Source organism: Leptinotarsa decemlineata, unplaced genomic scaffold (assembly GCF_025532065.1).
Source record: "Leptinotarsa decemlineata unplaced genomic scaffold, Ldec_3_MD MMD2_tig00000232_RagTag_RagTag, whole genome shotgun sequence".
Classification (NCBI taxonomy): Eukaryota; Metazoa; Arthropoda; class Insecta; order Coleoptera; family Chrysomelidae; genus Leptinotarsa; species Leptinotarsa decemlineata.
The window spans coordinates 932,570-960,530 of NW_027412546.1; the positions used below are offsets into that span (position 1 = coordinate 932,570).

At 34.5% G+C, this 27,961-nt stretch overlaps 1 protein-coding gene and 1 long non-coding RNA gene across 5 annotated transcripts in view; one reads left to right on the forward strand and one right to left on the reverse strand.

Moving 5' to 3' along the window:
- chinmo (Chronologically inappropriate morphogenesis) overlaps window positions 1–27,053 on the forward strand; it is a 116,090-nt gene extending 89,037 nt beyond the window's left edge. For all 4 annotated transcript variants that reach the window (XM_023159354.2, XM_023159353.2, XM_074173380.1 and 1 more), the window contains exons 2-6: window positions 2,597–2,746; window positions 10,396–10,727; window positions 16,753–17,203; window positions 19,123–19,353; window positions 19,737–27,053. In XM_023159354.2, coding sequence (XP_023015122.1) covers window positions 2,626–2,746; window positions 10,396–10,727; window positions 16,753–17,203; window positions 19,123–19,353; window positions 19,737–19,969 — 1,368 coding nt within the window. In that variant the 5' untranslated portion in view covers window positions 2,597–2,625 and the 3' untranslated portion in view covers window positions 19,970–27,053. The remainder of the gene's footprint in view (window positions 1–2,596; window positions 2,747–10,395; window positions 10,728–16,752; window positions 17,204–19,122; window positions 19,354–19,736) is intronic.
- Window positions 2,508–5,902, reverse strand: LOC141481607 (uncharacterized). Its single transcript, XR_012465052.1, has 2 exons — window positions 5,213–5,902; window positions 2,508–3,190 (listed from the first exon to the last, which is right to left on the reverse strand). It is a non-coding gene; the product is annotated as an uncharacterized lncRNA (long non-coding RNA).
- Window positions 27,054–27,961: the final 908 nt, after the last annotated feature.

The window sequence follows — 27,961 nt, forward strand, 5'->3', positions numbered from 1 at the left end:
CCGATTTGAAATTATTAACAATGAACTTAATCCATGTTAATACTGATAGTGATGTTTTATACTCAAGAAATATCAATCAAATCACGAATTTTGACCAAAAAAACCCACGCAATACGAAGAAAACGTCTGGTATTGTAGAAAAACCATTCATGGCATTGCATTACGATAATGAAACTCACTCGTTATTGCTTGTTCGTAATTTTTTGGCCAAAAACAACACCGTAATCATGCATCAGCCACCATATTCACCGGATTTGGCCGCCTGCGACTTTTTCCTGTTCCGAATATTGGAGAGACCCCTGAAAGAATGGCGTTTTTGCGATTATTGAGGAGATAAAAACCGAATATCTTAGACACCTCAAGGACTTACCAAACAGTGAATGGGACAAAGTAGAAACTGATGAATAAATAAATATGTTTTGAGAAAAATGAAAATTCATTTCAATTTTTGAATAGACCTTGTTCCACTTTGTAAAATAAATTCTTTCAGCTTTCATTCATATTGAATAAAACGTATAGCATTTGTAAATTATGCACGCTTACGTATTTCGTGGTTTCGGAAATAAGTGTTTCCAGAATTTACTCTGCCTTATTCTTGAGATAGACTATACTACATATATCATTTCGGCCATGGCTTCTCATAGTAGACATCTTCTCCTTTTTAAAGTTTCTAATAATTTTCAAGTATGTTTACTTATATCTGATTTCAAAGTACGTGTTTTTCATAATGTTTGGCAAATTATGCTAATTGCGGGTTTAACATTTCAAATTCTCGAACTATAATTACCAACGGAACAGACTCGCTCATCCGTGAATTCATTCGTATCCGTCCATTGGAAACCATTTTTGGATTCTAACACTATCATTACGATTTATGAATCGATATAATCATTTTGATCAATGTCGGCAAACCAAAAAATTCATTGTAGTCGGATCTACCGAAACAAAATCTATGGGGCAGATTTATCATCGCTCTTCGAGTCGATCGTTTGTAACTGAGGAATGCGACGTCGAAAACTTGCCTCATTTCATTTCCATAAAGAAAGTTCCGAGAAATATTTACCAATTTCATTAGCTGCTGGGTCAATTTGGTTCTTGCAATCGAATTGCCATATTAGTAGTATCACTTTTACTATCATCATCACAGCTAGAACAGTTGTTCTTCTCAGTGGTTACGTATTGAAAATAGACAGTCCTTCCTGACTTCTCATTTTTATTTGGAAAAGTTCTTCAATAGTAATTTGTTTGCAGATCAAAAGTAAATCTCTTTTTATTGCTCCGGCAATAAAATTTTCAAAACAATTTCTCGTGGAAAAACTATGAGAAAATTAGTTGGTTTATAATAGTAACAGCTTTATTTTCTAACAAGTTTCCATATACAAGGCTTAAGAAAGAACTATATGAATATATGGAGGAGATTTGAATTGGAAGTTTCTAATCTACAAGTACTTAGGTAAAGATGACAAATCAGAGGTCTATAAACTAACATATGGATCATGTCCAAAAGTTAATATAGGAAGAACTTCAAGAAATTTCGAATCGAGAATCGCGTAAAATAAAAAAGTATGAAACTGAAGAAAATGAATTCCACCTATGCTTACGATTTGGAGAATAACCACGATTTCCACATGGACTACGACTTATTACATACAGAAAATAAAGGACAACAGTTAAAGTTGCTAGAGTGTCTGGAAATCAATAAACGCAAAAATTTAAATTATTTTTTAACGACCTACAGGAAGTTATTCATTCACCATTATTCAAATTGTTCTCATAAAATGTCATTAATTAAAATATTTACCTATTAAGTGTTTTCCTAGAAATAATATTGTATTGATTTGTGCTTTCTAAATCTATATGTTTTGCCAGAATTAATCATTTATCTAATAAGGTTTGTTATTACCTATTGTTATAAAAAAGATATTCTAGAATAATTTTATGTACCAGTAACTGATGAACCTACCGTGAAGCGAGACGCGTTTTAAATTAAATTTTTTGTGAAAATTCTATATTTATTATCGTGGAGAGTGTTATTAATTTCTTATCAAATAACTAGCCGGCCAGAATATTCATAATTTTCCTAATTATGTTTGTCTGTATCACGTTCATGGTAAACCCCATGTATATATGAAAAATTTGAGGAGTTCTCTGTGTACCTTTTCAATACCCTGAATATAACAGTCGTACAAAGAATATCAAATTATGTACTAGCATATTATAGTTTGGAACGTACAAAGGAATGAAATAATGAGCAGACAACGATAAATCAATACATTTGTAGGGCTTCAGATTTTTCAGTTTATACATTTGCAGAAATAGTCGGTGTACTGTCAACTATTATTTCCAAATCTTTATGGTGTCACTGCAAACCAGATCTATTTAAAGACTCATTTCGAAATATAGTAACTTTACACGTTCGATTTAAAAGTATTATCTGAACACTATTTTTTGAATTTTTTCTCACTTGGAAGGTCAATACATTCAAAATTTCGAAGTAGCGAAAAAAATTGACAATATCAGCAAAATATATTTGTTGACATTTGACTATTTCGAATAAGTTATGACGTTGAAACTATAGTTCTTTTTTTTGTTGCAGCTCACAGTTTTTTCCATTCCGGTGTTGAGATGGACCCTCAGCAACAGCAGTTCTGTTTGAAATGGAACAGTTTCGGATCAAACCTTGCAACATCATTTAGTAATTTATACAAATCGGAAACTCTAGCTGACGTCACGCTGTTCTGCGATGGTGAGTTCACTGATTCATTATATTTGCTAATTATTCCGTCACGTCAAAATATATTGGTTTCTCCGATGGGCGAGAGGTCTGGGAAGTATGGTGGGTAAACCAAAACTTAGACGCTCAATGGGGCACCCACTTTTCGAGCTTTTCGATCTTTCAAATACGTTTTAAACCATCAAAACTGCAAGGGAGTTGGCACCCAGTTCTTCCGCCATTCCACGCACCGTTTGTAATGGGTCAGTCTCCACCAGGGTCCTTAAATTGTTGTCCCGAACTACTGTAGGTCGACCACTTCGGGACTCATTTTCGACGTTAAAATCTCTGAAACGATTTTTCGCAAACCAACTTCGAATACCACTATTATTGCCAAATGCCTGGTTGATTTTTCGGGCTGTTTCAATTTGAATTTGTAGAGAAAAATTGGCTGAATCTCGGTTAACGTCATCATACCTATAAAAAAAATTGTTTAATGTCTAAACAGGAATAAATCCCAATAACAAGACATATTAATATTATTAACAAGCATGTTACAGTTTATATCTGCCTATATACAGACAATACACATACATATATACATACATACATACATACATACATACACATATATACATGAATACAATACTAATTTATCAACTAGAAACACCTGAAGCGAGTAAACAAAAAATAAAATAAAGTAAACATTAAGGAGAGTTAAGCAAAAAATTAGGGGGAACACTTTTGTGTAGCAAGCTAGGAGAGTAATTGAAAAAAACCGTGAGTCAGATATAGACCTAACAAGTAAAAACATAGTTCAGGTGTATTACAAGAAAAACAGAATTCAACAGTAATACAGTAGTAGTAATAAGCTCACATGGTAGAATAACTTTCAATTTGGGCTCATGTATTTTGACTAGAGTGTAAAAGTTTCTTAACGTGGTTCTTAACTTGACTTTTTCACAGAATTGATTGTAAAGTTTTCTCATTGCAACAACTGGTGACTTGAGTAATATGTTTGTTCTAGAATTTGGTAGATAAAAAGTCAGTTCATTTCTAGAATGGATTCGTGGAACATGAAAGTTGAAGTGGGAGAGTAGTTCGGGACAGTCAATCAGATTATTCACTAGTTTATAAATGAAAATTATAGAGTAGTAGGTTCTTTGATTTTGCAGGGATAATAGATTAAATTTATTCAGTAGTATCCTGCGTTGTCGAAGCCTTGTTCAGGGTTAACTCCTTCTAGCCTGTAAGTAATATATTTCATGAAGCATCTTTGTATAGACTGGATTTTGTTTATGTGGACATTGTAAATGGGTGACCATACAAGGGAGGCATATTCCAGCCGAGATTTGATGTATACATTGAAAAGAGTTAAAAAACTGTCTCTGCTACAAAAGTTCTTACAGTTACGATAAATGAGCCCTAGCATCCGTTTGGCTGAGCATGTTATTGTGTCATAGTGGATGGAGAAACTCAGTTTTGGGTCAAATGTGACACCAATATCCCTTTGATGAGTGCTTATTTGAAGAGGTGTGTTATTTATGCAGTATTCATGAGAAATAACATTATGTTTAAGGGTGTATTTTGAGTATTTACATTTGTTTGTATTGGGGGAAGATTATTTTCGGTACACCAATTGTACAAAAAGTCAAGGTCTTTTTGTAAGATTAAGCAGTCCTCCTGTGATGTAATGGGCCAAAAGATTTTCAAATCATCTGCAAAGAGTAAGAAATTGCTAGAGAGAGTATATCCTATGTCGTTAATGAAGAGTGAGAATAAAAGAGGTTCAGTTAAGTATGAGCGGAAAAGGTTTAAGAGTTGGGAGTCGAATCCATATTGATGAAGTTCATTGATAAGAATGTTATGATCCAACTTGTCAAACGCCTTCGAGAAATCTGTGTAGACAGTATCTACTTGTAGGTTATTATTAAGTGCATTACTTACTGATTGTGTGAAGCACATTAAGTTTGTTATTGTTGATCTTTTGCTAAAGAAACCGTGTTGATTGTTTGAAATTAAATTCTTAACATCAGGAAAGATTCTGTTGTACAAGCAGCACATCTCAAAAGCCTTTGCAAAGTTTGATAACAAGGTTACAGGTCGGTAGTTTTGGATATTGTTTATGGCCCAGCTTTGAAAATTGGGCAAATTTTTGATATTTTCCATTTGTTAGGAAAGTATCCTGTACTCAGTGCTGGATTGAAGATTGACTATAATAATATGGCTAGGAGGTGTGCACAATCTTTAACGAAAAAGCTAGGTATGTTATCATCCCCGCTTGTGGTTTTAGTTTGTTGAGAGAATTGCAGATTTCAATTAGTGAAAAATGTTTCAAAGAAATGATAGAATTGTTTGAGGTAACATTCGCGTGTTCATATGATTGTAGAGGTGGAGAATATGCACTTTAAAAAAATTGTGCGAATGCGTTAACGATTTTGGAGGCATTGTTGTATTCAACATCGTCCCAGAATAGAATACTAGGAATTCTAGATGTACCTTTCTTATTTTGAATGTACGTCCACAAATTGGTAGGATCTTCTTTGATTTTTGTTTTGATGGATCGACGAAGAAATCGGAATTCTTCTTTGAGAATACCTGAGTCTGTAGTTTTCAGTTTTCTAAAAACATATATAAAAATAAAATAAATATAAATTAATATCGTTGATTATTTCATTATTAAACCAGGGAGGATATTTTATAATGAAGTTATAAGCTGAAGCATTAAATTGCTTTTCCAAAGATAAAGTGGATAAGATGGAGAAATCTGGAGTCTATATAAGCTTAGGCCTAGCTTAAGGAACCGCATTCGGCCGTTATACGGCTGAATAACAGACTGTCGGCAACAGAACCGAAAGATCTTCCATTGAAGCTGACGTTTGGCCGTCAGTTACCAGTTGAATGTCCCGTTCTATGGACTATTGAAATGGATGTGGAGGAGTTAATAATACTATTAGATACCCCTTACTATGTAAAGAAACGGAGGACAAAAAATAATAACAAAAATACCAAGTTTTCTCTGTACATCACGACGGTGGTAAATTTTACTTTTCATATCCCAGAATGCAGGGTGCTCTTGAACGACAATAATGATAATAATTTCCCTCTTGAAGACCAAAAAACTCAGAAAATATTTCAAAAAGGTTGCATCAACAACTATACTCGTTAGACTGTTCGGCCGAATGAGACCGTAAAACCCCATTTCTATGGACGGTCGGCCTAAGTGTCCGGATCAAATCGATCTAGTTTACTCACCAATATTCAAATTATCGTATCCACATTGTCACAAGTAAACGAAATTCAGGTACTCAATTAAGCTAAGTACCTCTATAATTACCTACAATAGATATGAATGTAAAAAAATATTTTACTAAATATCAATTTATGAAATTATTAAACAACCAAAATTAATTGGCGCTCCGGGGCGACTTCATTGATTCCAGTGGCGCATTTGCTTTTTCAGCTGCAGGAAAACCCGGAAAAACCTCCAGCACGCCATCATCTGAAGATCTTGATTTTCCAATGTCCTCTCTTCAATAGAATAATATGTAGGGTATCTCCAGAGGCTCCAATAAATGCAAGACATCGCCAGAACACTTAGTGACACATTATGAATCATTTTCAGTTTATTGTAATTGTTTGAAAATGTCATTTACAAATTCAAGTGGTGAAAAAGCATACAAAGTTTTCATTTCTCATTTTTCATGTATTTGAACTGCCTATCAAATGCAAAGCTTTCTCCGATTTTGGTCTCAGGCCCACTGCGGACCAATTTCCAGGGCCTCCTTTAATCTACAATCGTTTCGATGCAGGAAAGTGTAAAGTAAATATATTGCACAAGTCGGTTATCTATTTCGAGCGGCATAAACAAACTGCATAACGAGAAGAATCTGTGTCAGTAGGTCAAGTGCATAATAAAAATACAAAACGCTTACTTGCGAGTCGAGCCTAACCGTATACCGGGCGGGTCTGAAAAGTGGCACGATCTGATTGGGCCTGTTAATTGTTGAACGATTACCATTGAATATTTTGTTGGAAGAGGAACTGAACTGTCGAAAAATTTAGGGGTTATATTATTGAGGGGTTATTGTTGAGGTGATTTTTACCTTAGCTTGGGGGCAGGAAAACAATCAACAAATGTAGCGAATGTTCCACATATTTTATAATATCTATGAAATTATGCAATGAATTGCCAACTTCCGAAGAAAATATTTGTAATTGACCATCGTACGTGTCATGAATAATAAATACAGTGTGTAACAACGAAAACTTAACAGAGCCGTTTTTGAATATAAAAAGTAAGATTTTTAAAAAAGCTAGATAGGGAAAGTAGGTCGAATGGCATCTTGTTTTAAAGGTCTTTCGAATACCTTTACAACTATGTTAATAGAAAATTTTTGTAACGATTAGTTTTCGAGAGAATTTGAAGATTTAAAGGTATTTTTGAGTTCAACTCTTTTTAAAATGAATCAAATTGTTTTTAAGGTACAATTTACGTTCAGAACTTTCATAAAATAAATAAATTTTTGCTTTTTATGACAACCTGCTAATACGTGTCCATTTGATTTCGTAAAAAAGTAAGAATTATTTGTTTATTACGAGGAGATGTTTTCGGGGGATGGGGTTGGTTACCACCCTTACATTTTAGGTAAATTGAGTGGAACCTCCTTATGAAGGTTGCCTTTTGACGTGGATATTTTGTGCTTCTGATAAAAAAGTGAATCGTACTAAAAACTTACCTACACAACGAATACAACCTGCTGATTTCCTTGGATGCTGATGACACAGAAAAGTTCAAAAAACTGTTTTAGGGTTAATAAATCCCAATAATTGTTTTTAAAGCACACACAAAAAAAGTAACACCTTATAAGGGTAACTCACATAGGAAATTTAGAGTAAATGTTCAAAATGTACGCCATTTTGTTCCATGCAACAATAAAGATTTTGTTCGAATTTTGCTCTTACATTATTCAACATCTCAGGAGTTATAGCTCGGCATTCATCAATAATTCTACGATGTAATTCATCCAAATTGGCTGGCTGTGTAGCATAAACTTTAGACTTTAAATATCCCCACAAAAATTAGTCCAGTGGTGTTAAATCTGGTGATCGTGCTGACCATTCAATTGGACCTCTTCTGCCAATCTATTGTCCTTCAAAATGATTATTCAAAAAATTTCTAACCTGCTGGGCATAATGGGGTGGTGCACCGTCTTGTTGAAAATGGATAAATTCATCTTGACATCTTGGATCCTGTTCAATTATTTCAACTATACGAGGTTGTAATGCCTCTTCAAGAAGTCGTAAATAAGAATCAGTGGTTGAATTTCCATCAATGAAAAATAGACCTATAATATGATTGCCTAATATTCCGGCCCAGACATTCAACTTTTGGGGATGTTGGGTATGTATTTCTGCGTTTTGTCTTGGGTTTTCATCCGACCCATAACGGCAATTGTGACGGTTCACGCAACTATTTAAATAAAATGAGCTTTCGTCCGAAAAACAGATGTTATAAAGCAGCTCGGGATTTTGCATTAATCTCTCACTCATGCCCTCACAAAACTCCTGTCTTCGGTCAAAATCATCCTCATTGAGTTCATGAACAAGTTTCATTTTGTAAGGATGGAATTTGTGGTTTTTAAGGATTCTCCATGCGCTCATATGGCTTATTCCGGCCATTGCTGATAAACCTCTGGTATTCAACCTGGGATTGGAGATGACTTGACCAATCACTCCAATCGCATTATCGTCATTCACTACCCTTCTCTGAACATTTCTTTTCTTATTTAAAACCGAACCTGTCTCCCTGAATTTTGTGACCAAATCCAGAACGTGATTTTTGCTTAGGTGTTTACCAGGGTTTTGCTCGTTAAATAAAATTGATGTACAATTAGCATTTTGGTCGTTGCCAAAAAATAAAGCAATAACTGAAACCCTTTCAGCAGTAGTGTAAGGCATTTTTAAACAAATAACAATACACGATCCGTTTAAACAAAACAATCGAACGATGTATTAATGAAAACTGGAAGAAGAGGAGTGGGTATTGATTTAAATAAAGGGATTTTATTTAACAAAAACTGATAAGAACTGCTCGAAGTTTTTTTTATTTAGGCATACAAGTTACCGAGTGATCTGTCTACTGTATTATTAACATGGCAATTTTAACTTCAAATTATCTCGAAAACTAATCGTTACAAAAATTTTCTTTTAACAGAGTTGTAAAGGTATTCGAAAGACCTTTAAAACAAGGTGCCACTCGACCTACTTTCCCTATCTAAATAAGTAATAAATATTACTGGAGTTTTTCCCAACACCAAATCGTTATTTTTAACACCTCGACTAGTGTTTCGATCACCAAGTGATCACTTGGTGATAACGATTTGGTGTTGGGAAAAAACTCCAGTAATATTCATTACTACACCAAAGATTCCAAACAGTGCATCATAACTATCTAAATAAGGGTCGTCGGACGCACCCCTCCGAGGGGGTGCGTACTACAAAAAATCTGATTAATCTGAAAGGTGTCCTCCTTTAATTAGAAATCGACGTGTCCGAGCTTTTTTAAAAAATCTTACTTTTTATATTAAAAAACGACTCTGTTATGTTTTCGTTGTTACACACTGTATATGCAGATGTTCCCCTTCAATGAAAAAAAGGCATTTGACCTGCATTTTTTTCTTCATAAAAATCGCAGTCCTTGATAATAATATTTCATGAGAGGCGTAAAAATCAAAAGAATCCAATGCTGTTTGGGAACAGAGTATTCTGTAGTAGTCCTTTCCTTTTTTCAATTATTCCTCAATATTTCTTCGGTCTTTTTTTCCATCTCATACTTTATTGTGCCTTTTGTTAGAGTAGTACTGGTCTTTTGTTGATATCTATAAATTTATTTGCACAACTGAAAAGTTTGGTTTTTATCAAAGAGCAGAAACTTTCTAAAGGATGAATTGTGAGCAATTGACTATAGCAAGAAACAAGTCTCACTTCGTTAGAAAGAAACTTTCACGATAAATAACAATAAGTCCCATATTCAGCTAACCTACACCTTGTTGAATTTATAAATTATACACATGTTTCACTTGGGAATTTTACATTAATATCTCCGTTATGTCATTTTGAAAAATTTCATCTGTCACTAAATTGTTCTAACATATTCCGTATACGGGCTGAGACGTTATCACAGTAAAAAAAGCTGATAGGTTTGAAGAACTACTCTATGAGGACATGCGAAATATTCCACTTTAACTATACCCAAAAACTTCTTTGTCTAGTATTAACAATATTACAAAGATAAGTTCTCAACGGATCAGAACAAAAGTATTTTTGTAACAGATGTGTTTTACATTTGCAAGTATCAAACCGTTTCTCCTTCCTCCATTCATATAATTTCTCATGAGCTTCTGAATGTACTTATAATTCCGTGGAATGTCAAGACATTAAATATTTTGAATCATAAGAAAGGTCGACGACATTTCCCCTCACGCAGACGCCATCTTTGATAAACGAGGCTCCACAAGGCGGTCAGTTGCAAATCCTAGATTCGTCGTCTGTGTTACTCTGCAGCTTTCACTGCAAGGCAACCACCTTTGTTTGAGCTTCGGTTTTCAATTTTAGATCATGTTAGGTATATTGAAGTCCTCCAGTCGCCATCTTGAATAACGTCTTCGACCATTTTTCAGGTGTCTCATTCAAGGCTCACAAACTGATCCTGGCGGCGTGCAGCAAGCACCTCGCGGACCTGTTCGAAACCGCTCCGCTCCACCAGAATCTGCTGGTCATCCTCGACAACACGTCCGCGTCCAACATGTCAGCCCTGCTGGAGTTCATGTACAGGGGAGAGGTCCACGTGTCGCAGGACTCGCTGTCGAGCTTCCTCAAGGCGGCCGAGTGTCTGCAGGTCAAAGGGTTGAGCATCGAGCACGAGAAGTTGGCCGTCGCGCAGAGCCATACCGTCGTCTCCATGGATGCCGCTGTCGGGGGGGCTGATTCGCCGACTCGGAAGCATATTAAGGTGAGTGGGATGCGACATAAATCTGAGGATATAGTAGCCTATTATGGGAAAAATCTGATGACATTTTTAATGCTGAGCAGGGTTGGCAATGAATAACACAACACAACAAAGTTTTTGTTTCGGGGTTGAAATTAGATGATTTTAAAGTATTTCCACGTGTTAAAACCGAAAGTGACCATAAAAATTATATATTAGCTCTTGTTTTCAAAATATAGTATCATTATATTATATATATGTATATTGAGTTTTCAACAAATGAAATATTTCATCACCAACAGTTGGTACACATGTTTGTTTACATAACACCCCTCTCATCAGCTGTTCTTAAGTAGTAAACATAACCTATGTGAGTTTGTCAATTGTACGCACGTGGTTGCTATTGAAATTATCCTGTGAAGTTGATTTTTAAATTAATTTAAGTGCTGATCTGAAATGCCTCGAAAGTGTGTGAATTCTGTCGATAGCTTTTGCTATATATGTGGTGAAATAACATTTAAGGCTCAGAAACGTAAAATGACACCTATCGTTAAGACAGCCTGTGAACATTATTTTGGTGTGAAAGTTGGGGACCAAGATAAATCATGGGCTCCTCATATATGTTGTAATTCTTGTTCCGTCATATTGCGAGAGTGGCTGAAAAATAAAAACCGGGCAATGGCTTTTGCAGTACCTATGGTTTGGCGTGAGCCTACCAATCATACAGACGACTGTTATTTCTGCTTAACTCCTCCCATTAAGCAAGGTTTATTTATGAAGAAAAGAGGAACGGTTAAATACCCTAATCTCTCATCTGCTCTTCGGCCTGTACCACACTCAGACAATTTGCCAGTCCCTTCTTCACCCCAAAACTATGAAATTTTAGAGGAAGGTGATGAAGACTGTTTAGAAGGAGCAACCCATCCTTCTACATCCTATGACCCTGATTTTGAGGTAAGCGATAGGTCTAATGATCCGCACAGAATTAGTCAAGCAGAGTTGAGTGACCTTATAAGAGATCTTCGCTTGTCTAAGGAAAAGGCTGAGCTGTTAGGGTCAAGACTACAACAGTGGAATCTTCTAAAACATGATGTGAAAATATCTCAGTACAGACAGCGTCAAAAAGATTTGCTTCCTTGCTAAACCCTAATGAGAAAAATGTAGTTTACGAGCCTCTTGTAGATCCTAAGGATGTTCTCCTTCCCCCATTACATATTAAGTTGGGACTAATGAAAAACTTTGTGAAGGCCATGGACCAGGAAGGACAAGCTTTTAAGTACTTGAGAGCAAAGTTTCCCAGGTTGAGTGATGCTAAAGTCAAGGAAGGCATCTTTATTGGGCCTCAAATCCGTGAAATCGTAAATGATCCTGCTTTTGACATGATTTTAACAGGAAATGAAAAAAGAGCCTGGGAAGCCTTTAAGGGGGTTGTACATGGGTTTTTAGGTAACAAAAGAGATGATAACTTCACAGCATTGGTTAAAGAGCTTTTTCAAGCTTACCACCAACTTGGATGCAACATGTCCTTAAAAATTCATTTTCTTCACTCTCATCTTAATTTCTTCCCACAAAACTGTGGAGCTGTGAGTGACGAACATGGAGAAAGATTCCATCAAGACATTGCCTTAATGGAACAGAGATATCAGGGCCGTTGGAATGAAGCAATGCTTGCAGACTACTGCTGGTCTGTGTGTAGGGATGCTCCAGAAGTGTTTTATAAAAGACAAGCTAAACGACAGCGATCTTACAATGAATCGGATGGACTTAATTGAAATTTGGTGGTACAAACTTCTTTTATTTGTCAAAACACTAAGAATAATGTTTTTTTTTATTAATTTTGTACTTAAAATATTCTAATAGAAACATAACAATATTGTTTTATGTACTTTCACTTTTCACGTATAGTATAACTACTCTTTAAGATTAAGTACTGTGTATCTCAAAAACCAGAGCTAATAAAAATTTTTCATTGTTATTTTCGTTTTTATCACCCCAAAATTAGTGGAAATTGACTAATTTAGTGTAGGAAACATTCAAAAAATTATTTTTGTTGTGTTGTGTAATTCGACAAAACTTCGTTTGTAAAGTCTGTACTTTTGTCTTGTTTGATTTATTTTCATTGTAGTTTGTATAACACTCTCACATTAAAACTTTTTCCTCTGAAAAAATGTTAACGAAAAGCAAACAAATCACTTGTTCAATAGTTTTCAGATGATCTGAGATTGTTAAGAAATAATATGCGCAGCCTCAAACAAATAGCAGACAAAACCAAGACTCCAAATGGTTTCATGACATACAAACAGGTCAAGAAAGAGTATGGTATTAAACTGATATCCGCTAAAAAAGAAATGGCGTATGATGAATACATTTCTTCTTCCAATAATAAATCTGAAGCTTGCTGGAAATCAATAAATTTCGAGAGAAATAAATACGATTCAAAACGACAATCGTACTATCATCTCATGAGATGAACAACTTTTTCAGTACCATTGCTGATAATATCATTAATTCTCTCCCATATGTTGCACTTAATAAGAACCTAGCTTACTAATCGTCAACAAGCAGTGATGCTCAACGGTACCTTATCAAACTTTCAACCTATTAAGCATGGCGTTCCGCAAGGGTCTGTTTTGGGCCCGCTCTTATTTGTCATTTATATGAATGACTTGTGCAAACATGTGATGCCGTTCAAATCGGTTCTCTTTGCGGACGACACCACTTTCATTCTGTCGGACAAAAATGATGTGAAACTAATAAAGGTTAAGTTACTGGGCATTACATTAGATAATAGACTCAACTGGGCTGCACATATTTCTCAACTGAAGAGAAAACTCTCTCTATTGCACTAGTGAAATACTTCACTAGTGCAAATATAGTAGTAGTAGTAGTATATATTTGGTGCTAATACAAAGTTTACACAGGTCATAACAGATATTGCTTATCTATAAATACAAAATATAAAATATTCAGATAACTTGAATGGTTAAATGGACAATTAATATAGATATACATACATTTGTGCTAATAAAACATACTAACTATGAAATAGAAATATAAAACAAGTTAAAATATATATGATTAAGTGGTATTACATGTCTCGAAAACCATTACTAAAATATTCATCTAATGAATAAAAAGCTTTTTTAATTAAAAAATTTTTGATTCTGTATTTGAACTCCTTCAAAGGTAGATTTTTGATATTTTGGGGAAGCGAATTATACATTTTTGGAGCATAATAATTTACGCCAGTTCTGGTTCTGTTGACTCTATGGTTCTGGAGATACAGATTTGAATTATTTCGAGTGTTATAACTGTGGATTGCATCATGTGTAGTATAACCTCTTATATGTTTTTTAACATGTAGCAGGCATTGCAATATATATAATGATGGAAGTGTAAGTATTTTATTACTTACGAAGCTACTTCTACAGTCTTGCCTGTAAGAAAGGTTATCAAGAATCCTAATTGCTCTTCTCTGGATGCCAAATAAATCTGATGCATTGGGCACATGGCCCCAGACAAGTACTGAATACGATATGTGAGATTGAATAATTCCATGGAAAGCTGTTTTCAGAAATGGTTTTGATACCGCTTTTTGTAAGTTCCTCTGGAGATAAGTATTTTTGGATATTTTGACTATAAGTCTATCAATATTTACATTCCAAGTCAATTTGGGGTCAATGTATACACCTAGAAACCTAACATATTCAGGGTTACTGATATCTGGCACTTCGCGCAACGAAAAAATGACTGTTTGGCTCTTATCTTCATTAAGTTTAAGATTATTTACGGCAAACCACTCACTGACATTTGTCAGAGTATCCTCGAATGTAGTACGCAAAGTATCAATATTATTCCCAGAAATTGATACAGTTGTATCATCAGCAAACAGCACGAAGTTGGCACTTGTGTCACTAAATCGTATATCATTGAAGTAAATCAAGAAAAGGATCGGTCCCAATATCGACCCCTGGGGAACTCCATACTCAATAGGAAGTAAGCTAGTAAATTTGCCATTCAAGTAAACAGCTTGCTGTCTGTCGTCCAGATAGGACTTCATCAGTTTAAGACTGCCTGTAGATAATTTATAATATTGAAGTTTTGAGAGCAAAACTTTAGGGCAAACACAATCGAACGCCTTACTAAAGTCACAAAAAAATGACATTGTGAATCCGCCGGATTCAAAACTATCAGTTATAGTCTCAACAAGTGAATTTATAGCCATTGTTGTTGAGTGTTGGGATCGAAAACCGAACTGTATAGTAAATAAATTATGTTGTTCAAAGGGATTAGTTAAAGGTATTTTCAGCAGTATTTCGAATATTTTGGCAAAATAAGGTATGATAGAGATAGGTCGATTATTTGATATCAGATTTGTTGCGCCACCTTTATGTATAGGAATTACACAACTCAATTTGAGACAAGTAGGAAAAGTTCCTTCTTTCACACACTCATTGTATAGGTTAGTAAGGGGGTACACTATGTCATTAGCAATGCATTTGATAATTTTGGTATTGAAACCATATATGTCCTTTGTCTGTTTGTTTTTTAAAGTGAATATGGCATCCCTTACCTCTATGTATGTGAATTCCACAAAGCTCAACATTTGAATATGGTTGACATTGACATTTTCAAGAAAGTCAGTAGCAGATTTATTGAATTTCTGTTGTGACAGATTGTTAACAGAATTGTTTGCTACATTATTGAAATATTCATTGAAATCTTCTCCTGTGACACTATTTGAATTTACATTAGATTTACTTTCTCTATGTCTGTTAATGAGTTGCCACATAGCTCTAGGTTCATTAACACTATTCCTTATGTAGTTATCATTGGCTTGTATTTTTGCGTGTGAGAGGGCTTGTCTATATTTCATTCTGTGATTATCTATCAAGTTTTTCAGCTCTGGTCGGTCATTTTGGCGGTAAGCATCAATCATGAAATTCAGAGTTTCGCGCATGTCACGTAATTTGTTGTTGAACCAATTTAAATGTGATTTGGTGCCTTTGACCCGCTTTGTTTTTAGCGAAAAAGAGATTGCAATGGCTCTAACATAAAATGATCAAATTTTTCGTTTATTGTCAACAAGTGGTCAGAAATGAAGTCCCACTTGATATTTTTCACATGATTATTCAACCTCAGCAAACCTGACTCAGTAATTGGTCTTAAAGTAATAATAGTAATAAAGTAATAAATATTAAAAACCTCATATTTTTCACTGTTTCATTCAAATATTTAGGATGCAAAAGAAGGCATTGAGAGTGCTGGTTAATATTGGATACAGGGATCACTGTCAAAAATATCTCAAAAAACTCGGAATTATGCTTTTGCCAACTTTATTTCTTTATTACATCTTGATTGAAATCCACAAGAAGAAACCATCCTTGGCGAAACAATGTCATATCCACGAACATAACACACGAAACGCTCACCACATTAGAATAAATCGATTTCGTCTTCACTTATCGCAAAAAAAATCCATAGATTACTATCTGTACAATATTTTGCCCCAAGATTTCAAAGAACTCAATCTAAACACATACAAGAGAAAATTGAAAAAGTATTTGTTGAGGCATTGCTTCTATTCTATCGATGACTTCAGAACACATTTTTGTGGTAACAAACAAGTCACTACTTCTTTTTGATTTTCAAAGTTTTTACATATGTGATTGTTGTGTAAATTTTAACTTGTAAATTTTGAATGTAAAGCCAAACATGACTTGCTACCAACACATATTATGTAACGTAGTCAAATAAATATTATTATTATTTTCCTAACACATTCTTGAAGTGTACTGATATAGGTGATTATACTTGTTTTTTTCAATGTTGAATGGCGGTATGTTTGCACCACACCATTGTTTGATTTCTTGGAGGTCATTACAAATGCTTTTGTATAAATTTTGTTACAGAGGCCACACCATTCACATATAGTAAAAAGAGTCTGGGTCCTAAGGTTGATCCTTGGGGTATGGAAGTTTCGTGTTCTGGCTAACACCCACAAGAATCTTTGTCGATCTAAGTAAGATAAAAAATGTTTGATTTGCAGATACCAAAAGAAGAGATCGAGACCCCGGTATCGAACGCCCACCACCAATCGAGCCCGTCCCCGAGCTACTCGCCCGCTATGTCGCCCTACATGCACCCGCACCACTATCGGCCGTACGACTCCCCGCGCATGCCCGCCTCAGCGCCCCCCTACGACAACTCGATGAAGAGGCCGTTGCGCAGCAGTCCCAACGAGGTGATGCAGCAGCAGGAGTCGGTCAGGGTGTCCGTCCTGCGCGATGGCAGCAAGGCGACCGGTCGGCCAGGGTCCCCCCCAGGTGGGGGGCACGTGTCGCATCCGTACAGGCCGTCGTCATCGCTGTCGAATCTGCCGAGCCAGCCGGGGGGCGAAGACTCGCCCGAGAATAGGTTCGACCCGGATCCTGCCACCGCCATGATCTGTCCGGAAAGTAGTAGTCTCGATAGGTCACAGGATCCGGGCTGCGCAGAAGGTAAGCGCACACTCATATGTAAACTTATAAATATCCGTAGATATTGACACGTTTTTCGTGTGGTTTTCTCTTTGTACAATGAAATAAAATAATTTTACTTCAGCACTTGTAAATAAAAAAGAATATTTCATTATTTATTCTAAACTATTCCACCTATTAATTTCACTGGTTAGTGTTCGCTGCTTGACATCAGATCGCTGTTGAAGTCAAATGTCAGTTGTGAACTTCAATTGTTTCGTCGAACATCGCGTTCCGTGAACTCCTTCATAATGGGGAATATTCCTCCTGACGAAAATCAAGTAGTTTTCATAGAGCTCTAAAACAACGTATTTTAAACTTATCATTTCAACCAGTTTCTTTAAAAAATTATTTAAATACTTAAAAAAGAGGAATGAAATAATGCATTCAACATTTAAAGGGATTCGTTTCTATTTCACCATTTGGCAACGTCGGTTATATCTAATAAAGAACAATGAATCTGTTACCTGTAGACACAAACAAAGATGACATTTTTCAAAGACGTGCTGTTCTGTTTACTTATGTTCCGAGACATTCTGTGACATACATCATCTCGGTCCAGTAATGGACCGAGATGATTCATAAGCAGTCATGTACATTTATACAGTAAAGGACGTGCATAAATAGTAATGGACATTTATGAACAATATAGTTGCACAGATCATTTATACACAATAATGGACCGAGATGTTTCATAACCAGTCATGTAGAGTTATAAACAGTAAAGGACATGCATAAACAGTAATAGACACTTATGAACAGTATAGTTGCACAGAACATTTATACACAGTAATGAACGGAGATGATTCTTAAGCAGTCGTGTAGATTTATAAACAGTTAAGGACATTTATGAACAGTAATGGACATTTATGAACAGTAATGGACATTTATGAACAGTAATGGACATTTATGAACAGTAATGGACATTTATGAACAGTAATGGACATTTATGAACAGTAATTGACATTTATGAACAGTCATTGACATTTATGAACAGTAATAGTCATTTATGAACAGTATAGTTGCACAGGACATTTATACACAGTAATGGACCGAGATGATTCATAACCAGTCATGTAGATTCATAAACAGTAAAGGACATGCATAAACAGTAATGGACCGAGATGATTCATAAGCAGTCATGTACATTTATAAACTGTAAAGGATATGTATGAACAGTAATGGACATTTATGCACAGTATAGTTGCACAGAACATTTATACACAGTAATGGACCGAGATGATTCATAAGCAGTCATGTAGATTTATAAACAGTAAAGGACATGCATAAACAGTAATGGACCGAGATGATTCATAAACAGTCATGTACATTTATAAACAGTAAAGGATATGTATAAACAGTAATGGACATTTATGAACAGTATAGTTGCACAGATCATTTATACACAGTAATGGACCGAGATGATTCATAACCAGTCATGTACATTTATAAACAGTAAAGGACATGCATAAACAGTAATGTACCGAGATGATTCATAAGCAGTTATGTACATTTATAAACAGTAAAGGATATGCATAAACAGTAATAGACATTTATGAACAGAATAGAACAGAACATTTATACACAGTAATGAACGGAGATGATTCATAAGCAATCATGTAGATTTATAAACAGTATAGAACATGCCTAAACAGTAATGGACATTTATGAATAGTAATGGACATTTATGAACAGTAATGGGCATTTATGAACAGTAATGGACATTTATGAACAGTAATTGACATTTATGAACAGGCAGCTGAAAAGCTGAAGATAAACTTTGTAACAGATGCCTTCGAAAATAACATATAGATAAAATTAGTTGAAATATCACTCGGGCCTCAAACTGCTCCTCAATTTAGTGTATGAATATATCAATATGAATTTGGCCTCTGTTGCAGATTTGAGAATGAAGATGGAACCTCCGGTTCAGCAGGACGACTCGCCCAGCAGCACGGCAGGAAGCGGAAGCGTCGGGAACATGCTCAACAACACCAACCCCTCTTCGAACGGTTCACTCAACCACCAGACGAATTGCAATCACGACAGGGACAAAGATCTTATACCGCCCCACCTGTGGAATCAAGCTGCTATCAAGTTGACGAAGAGCGGGATGGTAAATACACCGGATGGTGAGTCTGTTTTGTCATCATATGTTCAAGAGTTCCGAATTCGTGAAACGAGTTTGTTGTATGAGTTTCTCTAAATAAATTCATCAGACATAATTAATGATCTTGGTGGATATTTCGATCAAAATTAAGCTTTTCATATCTGTATGTACAGTGAAGAGAATGTTGGGATTGAATATTGCTCCATAATCAGAGAGGTTTGCTGGAAATACTGAGCTGTATACATTGTCTCCACTCAGATTGGAGCATACATAGTGAATTTTGCTCTCAATTTGGCCTTCAATTTGGATTCGGCTGACCTGCTCCAGATATGCCCAATTCAGCTTCAAATTTTCTTCTTGAGACATCTCTTCGTTCTGTTCTGATGAGTGTATCTTTGTCCCCAGGAAAGAAATTGAAGTGCCCTTTTTGCGAGAGATTGTACGGATACGAGACGAACCTGCGGGCCCACATACGGCAGAGACACCAGGGCATCCGAGTGCCGTGCCCATTCTGCTCGCGGACCTTCACTCGAAACAACACAGTGAGAAGGCACATAGCGAGAGAACACAAAACAGAGCTCAGCCTGAAAGCTTACCAGCAAAATCAGCAACAGCAAGTACACACTCATAACCCTTGAATGGGACATTTCGGTGGGATGGCAACTGTCTTAGATCTGATGAAAATATACTGAGAGTTCAGTCGCACTTTTGAAATACCGTCGAATTTCGTACGTTGGTGACGTTACCACGAGATTTTCCGGGAAATATAATTCGGAAACTTGTAATTTTGCTCAGAAATTTTTTGGGTTCGACAGAGTGTTGATATCGATTGATAGTAACATTTTTGTTCAATGTAGCTCATCAACTCCTCGTTTATATGCTAAGCTAATGCAAAAAAAAACCGGACTGCCGAATTTTGTCTGTCAATTTGAACTTTCGCAACCCTAAAAAATATGAATTATAATTTTTTTATGCACTCTATGGATTTTTTAGAATTATTGAGTAGGGCCGAAAACACTGCAACTATTTTGATGATGATGATTCATTCTCAAATTAAATGAGTAACGAAAATTCGTTAAAATTGTTGCTTCCTCTTTGGATAAACATTTTTTTTTTGAATCTTCAAATAGTTGATTCTAATAAACTATATGTCCTAGAGAAGGGAATTTGTCGAAATTCCTTTTGACAGGTACATTATTATTATAACCAGGACCTTTATACAGTTGTTCATTATAGCATAAGAGCGTCATTGAATTAGGATCAGCGTTTGATTTTCCTCGAGTTTTGTTCAGGAAAAAACACCGCTTTGATGCATGTGAAATTGGCAAAAACCATAAATGACACTGGCCCTCGTACAGACCCTTGTGGCGCACCGTAGCTCACGTCATCATTTAAATTAACAGAATTCGATTTTAGATATAGAAATACGAGTTTAATCATTAACAAATGTCCGATACAAAACTAATTTCGTTAAAATGATTCAAAGAAAGATTCAGAGAGAAATTTGTTGTAGTGTTTTTGACATAACGTTTCTTCCCAATCAGTCAGCTCAATAAATCCAGAGGTCATTTAAAAGTGCGTTCCCCACATCTGATTTTTTTCAGGAAGTATAACAATGAAATGGAACCAGTTTCGAAGGTACAAATCTTCGTTGGAGTGTTTCAACAGTCTCAATTTTTGAAACGCTCCAGTTCAATAATTTTGATTTAATTTCGAAATGCAAACATCACCGGTGTTTCTCAAGTGCCTGGATTTGAAGGTCCTGGTTCGATCATATCTAAGACATTGTCGAAATTTAGGTTGAATAAAATGATCAGATTTTATCATTGCCTTGAGTAATAATCGATGTGCATTGCTCGTTGCGTTCAGGTTGTTAATATTATAAAGTGAAGAATCTGTTGCCTATTCAGGAATATTTTTTTATTTTGTTATTTTATTGTAGAAGATATTTTTTGTTGTACTTATATATTTTTTAAAGTTGTAATTTTTTCCAAAAGCGGTTCGGAGGGGGCAACATTTCCTCCGCCTATCCGCGGATCGTTAGTTACGTTCTAGTTTAAGTATTTTTCGTAGAGAAAAAAAAACAATCGCCCGAGCGGCTTTAAACTACCTCATTTGTAACTACTCTGCCTCAGGTTTCATTTTTTTTCTATTATCCGCTAGTCATTAGTGCAAACACAATAAATCTAGGTTTAAGTTTTCGAAAACCATCGGCGACAGAATTGATGATTGCCTACCTCTACAAATATAATTGTCGTGTTGATATTATGCACTTCAAGAAGGCCGTTAATCGAATCCACTGTAATATTATTTCCGCGAAATCTGCTTCTTCTGGAGTGCTTTCGAAATCTATTCTCAAAACGAAACTGGCCGCCAATGTTCCGCTATCTAATTGTTTATTATCAGGATTTTTATTTAAGTTCATGTCGGTTTATATGAAGTCAAGAATCTCTCGCTTCTGTTTGATTTTCCAATAAAATTTGAGAGGATTGAATTGAATCTACAAGTGTGCTTTCGCTCCTTCATAAAAATTTGCATCAGATCAGTTTGCCGAATTATAGAAACTGCCCTCAATATTTCCCTAGTTTTTTCAGTTCTAATCTAATTTATTTTTCATTTGTAACCAAAATCTTGAATATTCAAATTCATATTTAATCAAAATAAAAAAACTACCTTAATTTTTTTTATGTATTATTTTTCTTCTATTCTATCTATTCTATCTAAAAACAGTTCTCCAGATATTCTATTTTTCAATGAGGAGTTGATTTGAAAAAATTGAAGGAATTTTTCTGTATCTAGTACTTTTCACAGATACTCAATTTTTATTGGAAAATCAAATATTTCATAGTTCACTAGCCTTAATCAGTTCACATCGATTTCGAAATGTATGTGAAATATATCAGAAACAATCCTTATTTCACCGAGTTCAATATTTCGGATCCCCCCTCAAGTTTTCATCTGCCATTTAATAAATATATTCACGGAATGAACCAAATACGATATTAATTTTAAGCATATACTAGTCAACAACGCAAGAAATAGTAACAGTACTCAACTACCTCAGATTTCAGTATTCCTACATTAATTAATACGGGTTTTTATAATATACACACATACAGATACATATACAGAGTTTAATAGACAGTAACCGCATCTACCTCGTTTGAAACATGACACTATTTATTTTCAGTAGTCGATAGTTTATACAATAAAATAGTTCCATTGTTGTTTATCTTTACACTCGTAGAATCATACTTAGTACAAACTCCACTATTTAATCCGCGTGAATGAGCCTTTTATTGCAATATATTTGTTGAGAACTGCCAAACAACACTCGGTGATTAACGGGCAATATTATAATGTCGTTTTTATTCAAAGCTAATTATCCTGGAACCTTCAAATAGACTTGACTATTTAACGTGTTCAAACACCATTGCCTCAACTAATTTAAAAAAGCTTCACTGCCACAGTCCGATATTTTATCACTTATTTTATTGCGGCTGACCATCCATCTAGGTATATCCTAGCGGAAAAAATGGTGTTTTTACTAGATTCAAAACGTCTTCCATTTTCAGTTTTCCCTACGTGTAACAGTTTCAGCAGCAACATCGTTGTTATTAACAAAAATCACTTGTGTATTTTATTTCTCATATATTTTGAAACGTTTATTTCTATAAAAAACCCTTCACAGATCTGAACTAATGGTTCAGTGATTGTATCTTGTCATTGTATCTTCTTTACAACTCAATCTCAACCCCGGCAGGTATTTTCAATAATTCTCCAATGTTTTACCAAACACGACATTGTTAATGGTTCTCTCAATTCATACAGTGTTGCACTGTTGCGCGATTAGACAGAACACGGCTCTTAGGCAGTAGTTGAAAGAACCCAGTGGTTTCGTCTGGTACTGTGTCAGACATCTTCAGTGATGTATGCGTATATTTGGACAATCTATCGCAAGTGCGGACCAATCAGGAGTGAGAATTTTCATAGTATCTTCACTCCCACTACTGCCACCCCTAGCAGTATAAGTACGAGTAAAGACACAGAGGTCCCTAGTCAGTCGTTGCTGAGACTTCGAGATACTAACTACTTTCATCGTCGCAGTCTACGCATATAGCACTAAAGAAGTCTGCGGCAGTGTTTGGTACTAGAACTTCCTTTTGACCACGGCCTAATTGTCACATCGTGACTCTAACTTTGAAAGCCAATGTTTTTATATTGTTGTGCTGTTGGTGATTTCAAGATTACTATATTTTAAACAATGGATGCTTCATTATATATATATATATATATATATATATATATATATATATATATATATATATATATATATATATATATATATATATATATATATATATATATATATATTGAAGAGGTCCAGGACATTTGTATCTGGATTCGCTACCACTGAGTAGTTTCTTATAATGTGTGATGTGTTGCTGCTGTAACTGAAACACAGCATGTGTCAAATATGTTTTTTACCTTGCGATAAAATATTTTTCAAGGATAATTAGCCTTCTCCAAGCAGTAGGTATACGAATACGATTGCCATAGACCATGTTATAACAATAAATTGTAGCGTATGCGTTTTTAATTTCGTTAATTTTTTTTTTGGAATTCATGTTAGTTTTCGTCGTTTCTAATAGTCATGGTCTAGTATAAAATAGTGTTTACTTTCAAGTAACTCAAATGTTTAATTTTAAGAGTGATTGTGCAAAAATTGATTCTGCGATACATTCGAGATTGTTTGTAATTATATTTATTTCTATGGGTGATATTCTTTTTTGTATCGCAGGATCGATACGAATGATCTGTGTGTTTGACAAACATTGAAACGGGTAATTTTTGTTAGATAGATAAGATTATGATTTATGGTTTAAATATATATATATTATATTCTGAGGCATCAGGGTTCGATGTTTAAAAAACTTTAGGTTGTAATTATTTTCATAAGTTTAACGCTTCTCTAATTGTTTTTGGAAACAGTTAAAATTTAACTGGATTTCGACAAATTACGATGGCATCGCTCGATATCATTTAAAAATTTATTTTTGTACAGTTTATTGTTGAATATTTCATTTTACAACTTAGAATCATAATGTGATTTAGAATCATTGAAAAGTTTTTGTTCGAGGTGACGCGAGGAAATGCGACTAAAAAAATGCGTCTGAAGAATTGTATTTTTCTATCATCACTGTGATTAGCTTTGTGTGAATTTGTCAAGTTGGATAGAGATAAATAGAAAGAATAAATTATACGGATTGTTTTTTGAATACATTGAGGAAATTCAACCCGTGTATGTTTGTGGTAAACATTTTTCTTGTCTGTGAGTTATGGAATCTTGAATTCGTTAAAGATGCTCAATAATTAAGTAAGTTCAAAATTCCTGAACTTGCAGAGATTTACCCTTTGTTGATGTTTCAGTTCCAGTTCAAAGAGTAACGTCAATTTTCACAATGTACTTTTGAAACGCTTTGTATAACGTTAAGTATATCTGACCAGATAGGTAATTGAAGTTTAATTGGATTGAATTGAGGATTAAAGTACCTTGTAATTTTTATGGCAGATTGTTTTTGGTGGAATTGCCTGAATCAAAATAATTGTAGATTTACTGTCAAGTCCAGGTTCCTCAAAATGCACTTTTTTGAAAAGTTGAATTTCAGATATTACAAAAAAAGGCAGTGTTTTTGTTAGATTCACTTTATGTCAGAAGTTCCAATTCTACTTATGAAAAACATAAACAAAATGCATTCTCGGCGTCGGTGTTGTTGTTTTTTTTTTTTTTTTTTTTTTTCGAATTAACAACTGATGACAATCTGAAGAAGGTAGACAAGTTGTGTAGGCGTTGAAAATAAAATAACTGAGAAGCTGGATATGTGAAACAATCTAAACAAAATGAGGTAAACAAATAATTATAACAACAAAGAAGTTGGAGGACGATAAAAAGGCCTATGTTGGGGGACAAGTAAATCCTGAAAAAAGATTAATAGAAATGAAATTTAAAAACAATGAATAACCATATTATCTTATCCATTCATTAGGTTATTAAATTTTCAATTAATGGAAGTTTTTAACTGTCATAATATTTCTAACTTGATAAGTAGAATTGGAACGTCTGGTCTAAAATGTGACATTTCTCCAACCACATTAGCATCATCAGGAGATGACAAAAACATGCATCGAGAGTCGCTGCTCTAGTTCTAGGGTGGGAAAAGAGTTTTCATTTGATACGATTTTTCTAGCTTATCTTTCAATTATTCCATTCCTTTTGTTTCACTATCAGTTTTTACAGATTTAGTACGATAGAAATGTTCATAGTGTTACCTTTATATTTCCTATTTTTTTTTTCAATAGCTCTTGAAAATGGGGATATTTTTTCATTTCTTACAAATTGATTCTTTATCTTGGGGCTTCAGACATTGGAAATTCGAATATACTTTATAGTACCTTTACCTGTGTGCAATATTGAAAACGGAAAATAATAATGAAAAAGTTTTACGTGTCGTACGATTTTTCATTTAATTTTCAAAAAACTTGTTAATATTTTTCAGTTGCCATAAATTTTTGAAAACACATCTCAATTTTTCAAGTAACACCAGAAAATTTGATCAAAATGACAGTCCATCCGAAAACCATTTTCCAAAAAAAAAAAATTCCTTTAGAGATGAAAGAATTATGATTTTCAAAGACATTATGTTTGATAATACTTTTCAGCATTTGGTGTTCATAACAACAATTTTGAGTCTTGATCCAGTAGATTTCCGTGAACTCGGATCATATTCAAAAAAATTGAAATATTTAGCGGACTGCATTCATAATTCAATATTTTCGGAGCGTGTATGGATGTATGAACGTTGAATGTGAAAAATCACCAAGTTGCGTTGGAGACATGCAGTCGAAATGACATTGTATTATTTTTATTGCGGTCAGTTCGTTCGCGTCTCTCCAACTAGACACCTTGTATATAAGGCACTCGAATACTGTACATCATTGAAATAATTGTTGCCTGTTAACTTATTTGTATGGAGTCATCGTTGAAAATATTCAGTACAAATACAAAATCTACCTCAAGTAAGTTCACGTCAAGCAATGTGCTTCACATAAAGAATTAGTACAAAAATCTATATATTATATATATTTAAAATAATTTTTGTATCCTTTGTACCAGAAGCTTACCTAGACGTGTGTGTTGTTTACACAACTCAGGAAACCACGAGTACAAACATTCAAACAGAACTTTCAGGGAATCTCAGTTCATAAATAATTGTTATATTACATTTTACCTCTATAATAGCTGTTATTAGACATTCTGGGTAAGATTTCAATGTATGTAAAATACGAATGCTGTCATTTTTGTAACTTTTTCAGATGTACTCTATTGACGACAAAAACAAAAATATTAATGTTTCTCGCCATCACCTTCTATCCCAATAAATGGTAAACACTAAGAAAATACTCGTGTATTTTTGTCTTTGTCTCGCAAAATCCCACTGTGACACTATGTAAGAATTTTTGCAAAGCTAAGTGTTCCAAATTTATATCCGAGACGCATTGTGTTGAAAGTTGAGGATACAATGTTACCAAGTTTATTCCACTCCTTTGTCAGGAGTATAAACATCAACAACTTATTGTACATATAAGTAATTTAAATGCAAGTAATTACTATGTATTCATGTTTCTGTTTTACTTATTAATTTTAATAAACAATTTGTCGTTCGTGTTGTTTCTTTCACCTCAAAACCAAAATATGGGGTGTCTTGAACTTCCTTGCAAAGGAGCAGTGAACAGAGTTGCTCATTTGATTGTGGTTGACAATGTTTCTTGATGAATAATAATGATAGGTTGTTTCAAAAGTTTTGTCCGTTTTAATATAGGTAATGTATTTTTGTAGCTCAATATTTCAATAAATATTTATTCTACTCTGTCTTATATACTGATCGCCAGAAAATATTGTACTCTATACATGTTAGGAATCACACGTTAAAAGGAAACACCTCGTTAATGCTTAGCTCGCACAAGTTTCGACTTCTGAGGGTTGTCGTTCGTAGGGTTGCGACAGCTGGTTAACGGAAAAACAGACGGATACATGGATGCTGTTCATTTTTTGACAAATTTAACTTTTATGCATCTTTTTCAATCACCAAGTGATCATCTTCAAGAGGAAGAATAATCTTCCCCTTGTTCATTGCAACACGTGTTGAAGTGTTAAAAATAACGGTTTGGTGTTGGGACTGAACTTCAGTAATATTGATTCACTAAGATATAGTTTAAAGTAGACACATAAAAATGAACAAGACTTTTGAAACAACCTGATTACATTGTCTAAAAAAAAGTTTACAAATTTGAAATAAGGACAAAAAAATGCAAAATAAATATTTGTATGAAGAAACATCAAAAACTGAAAAAATAAACAATTAGCATGAATTATGAATACAATGATTCATTTGATGAAAATCATTTACCTATGGATGATAATGATCATATAATATTCACGTTTCGCCATACGATAACTTCATCAGTTGGACTGGTACATTTAACTATTCTACAATGTCTTCTATGTTATTATTTCAGATAAAACAGATTTTGAAAATTTATTTTAATTCTTTGGATACTCACATTAAATA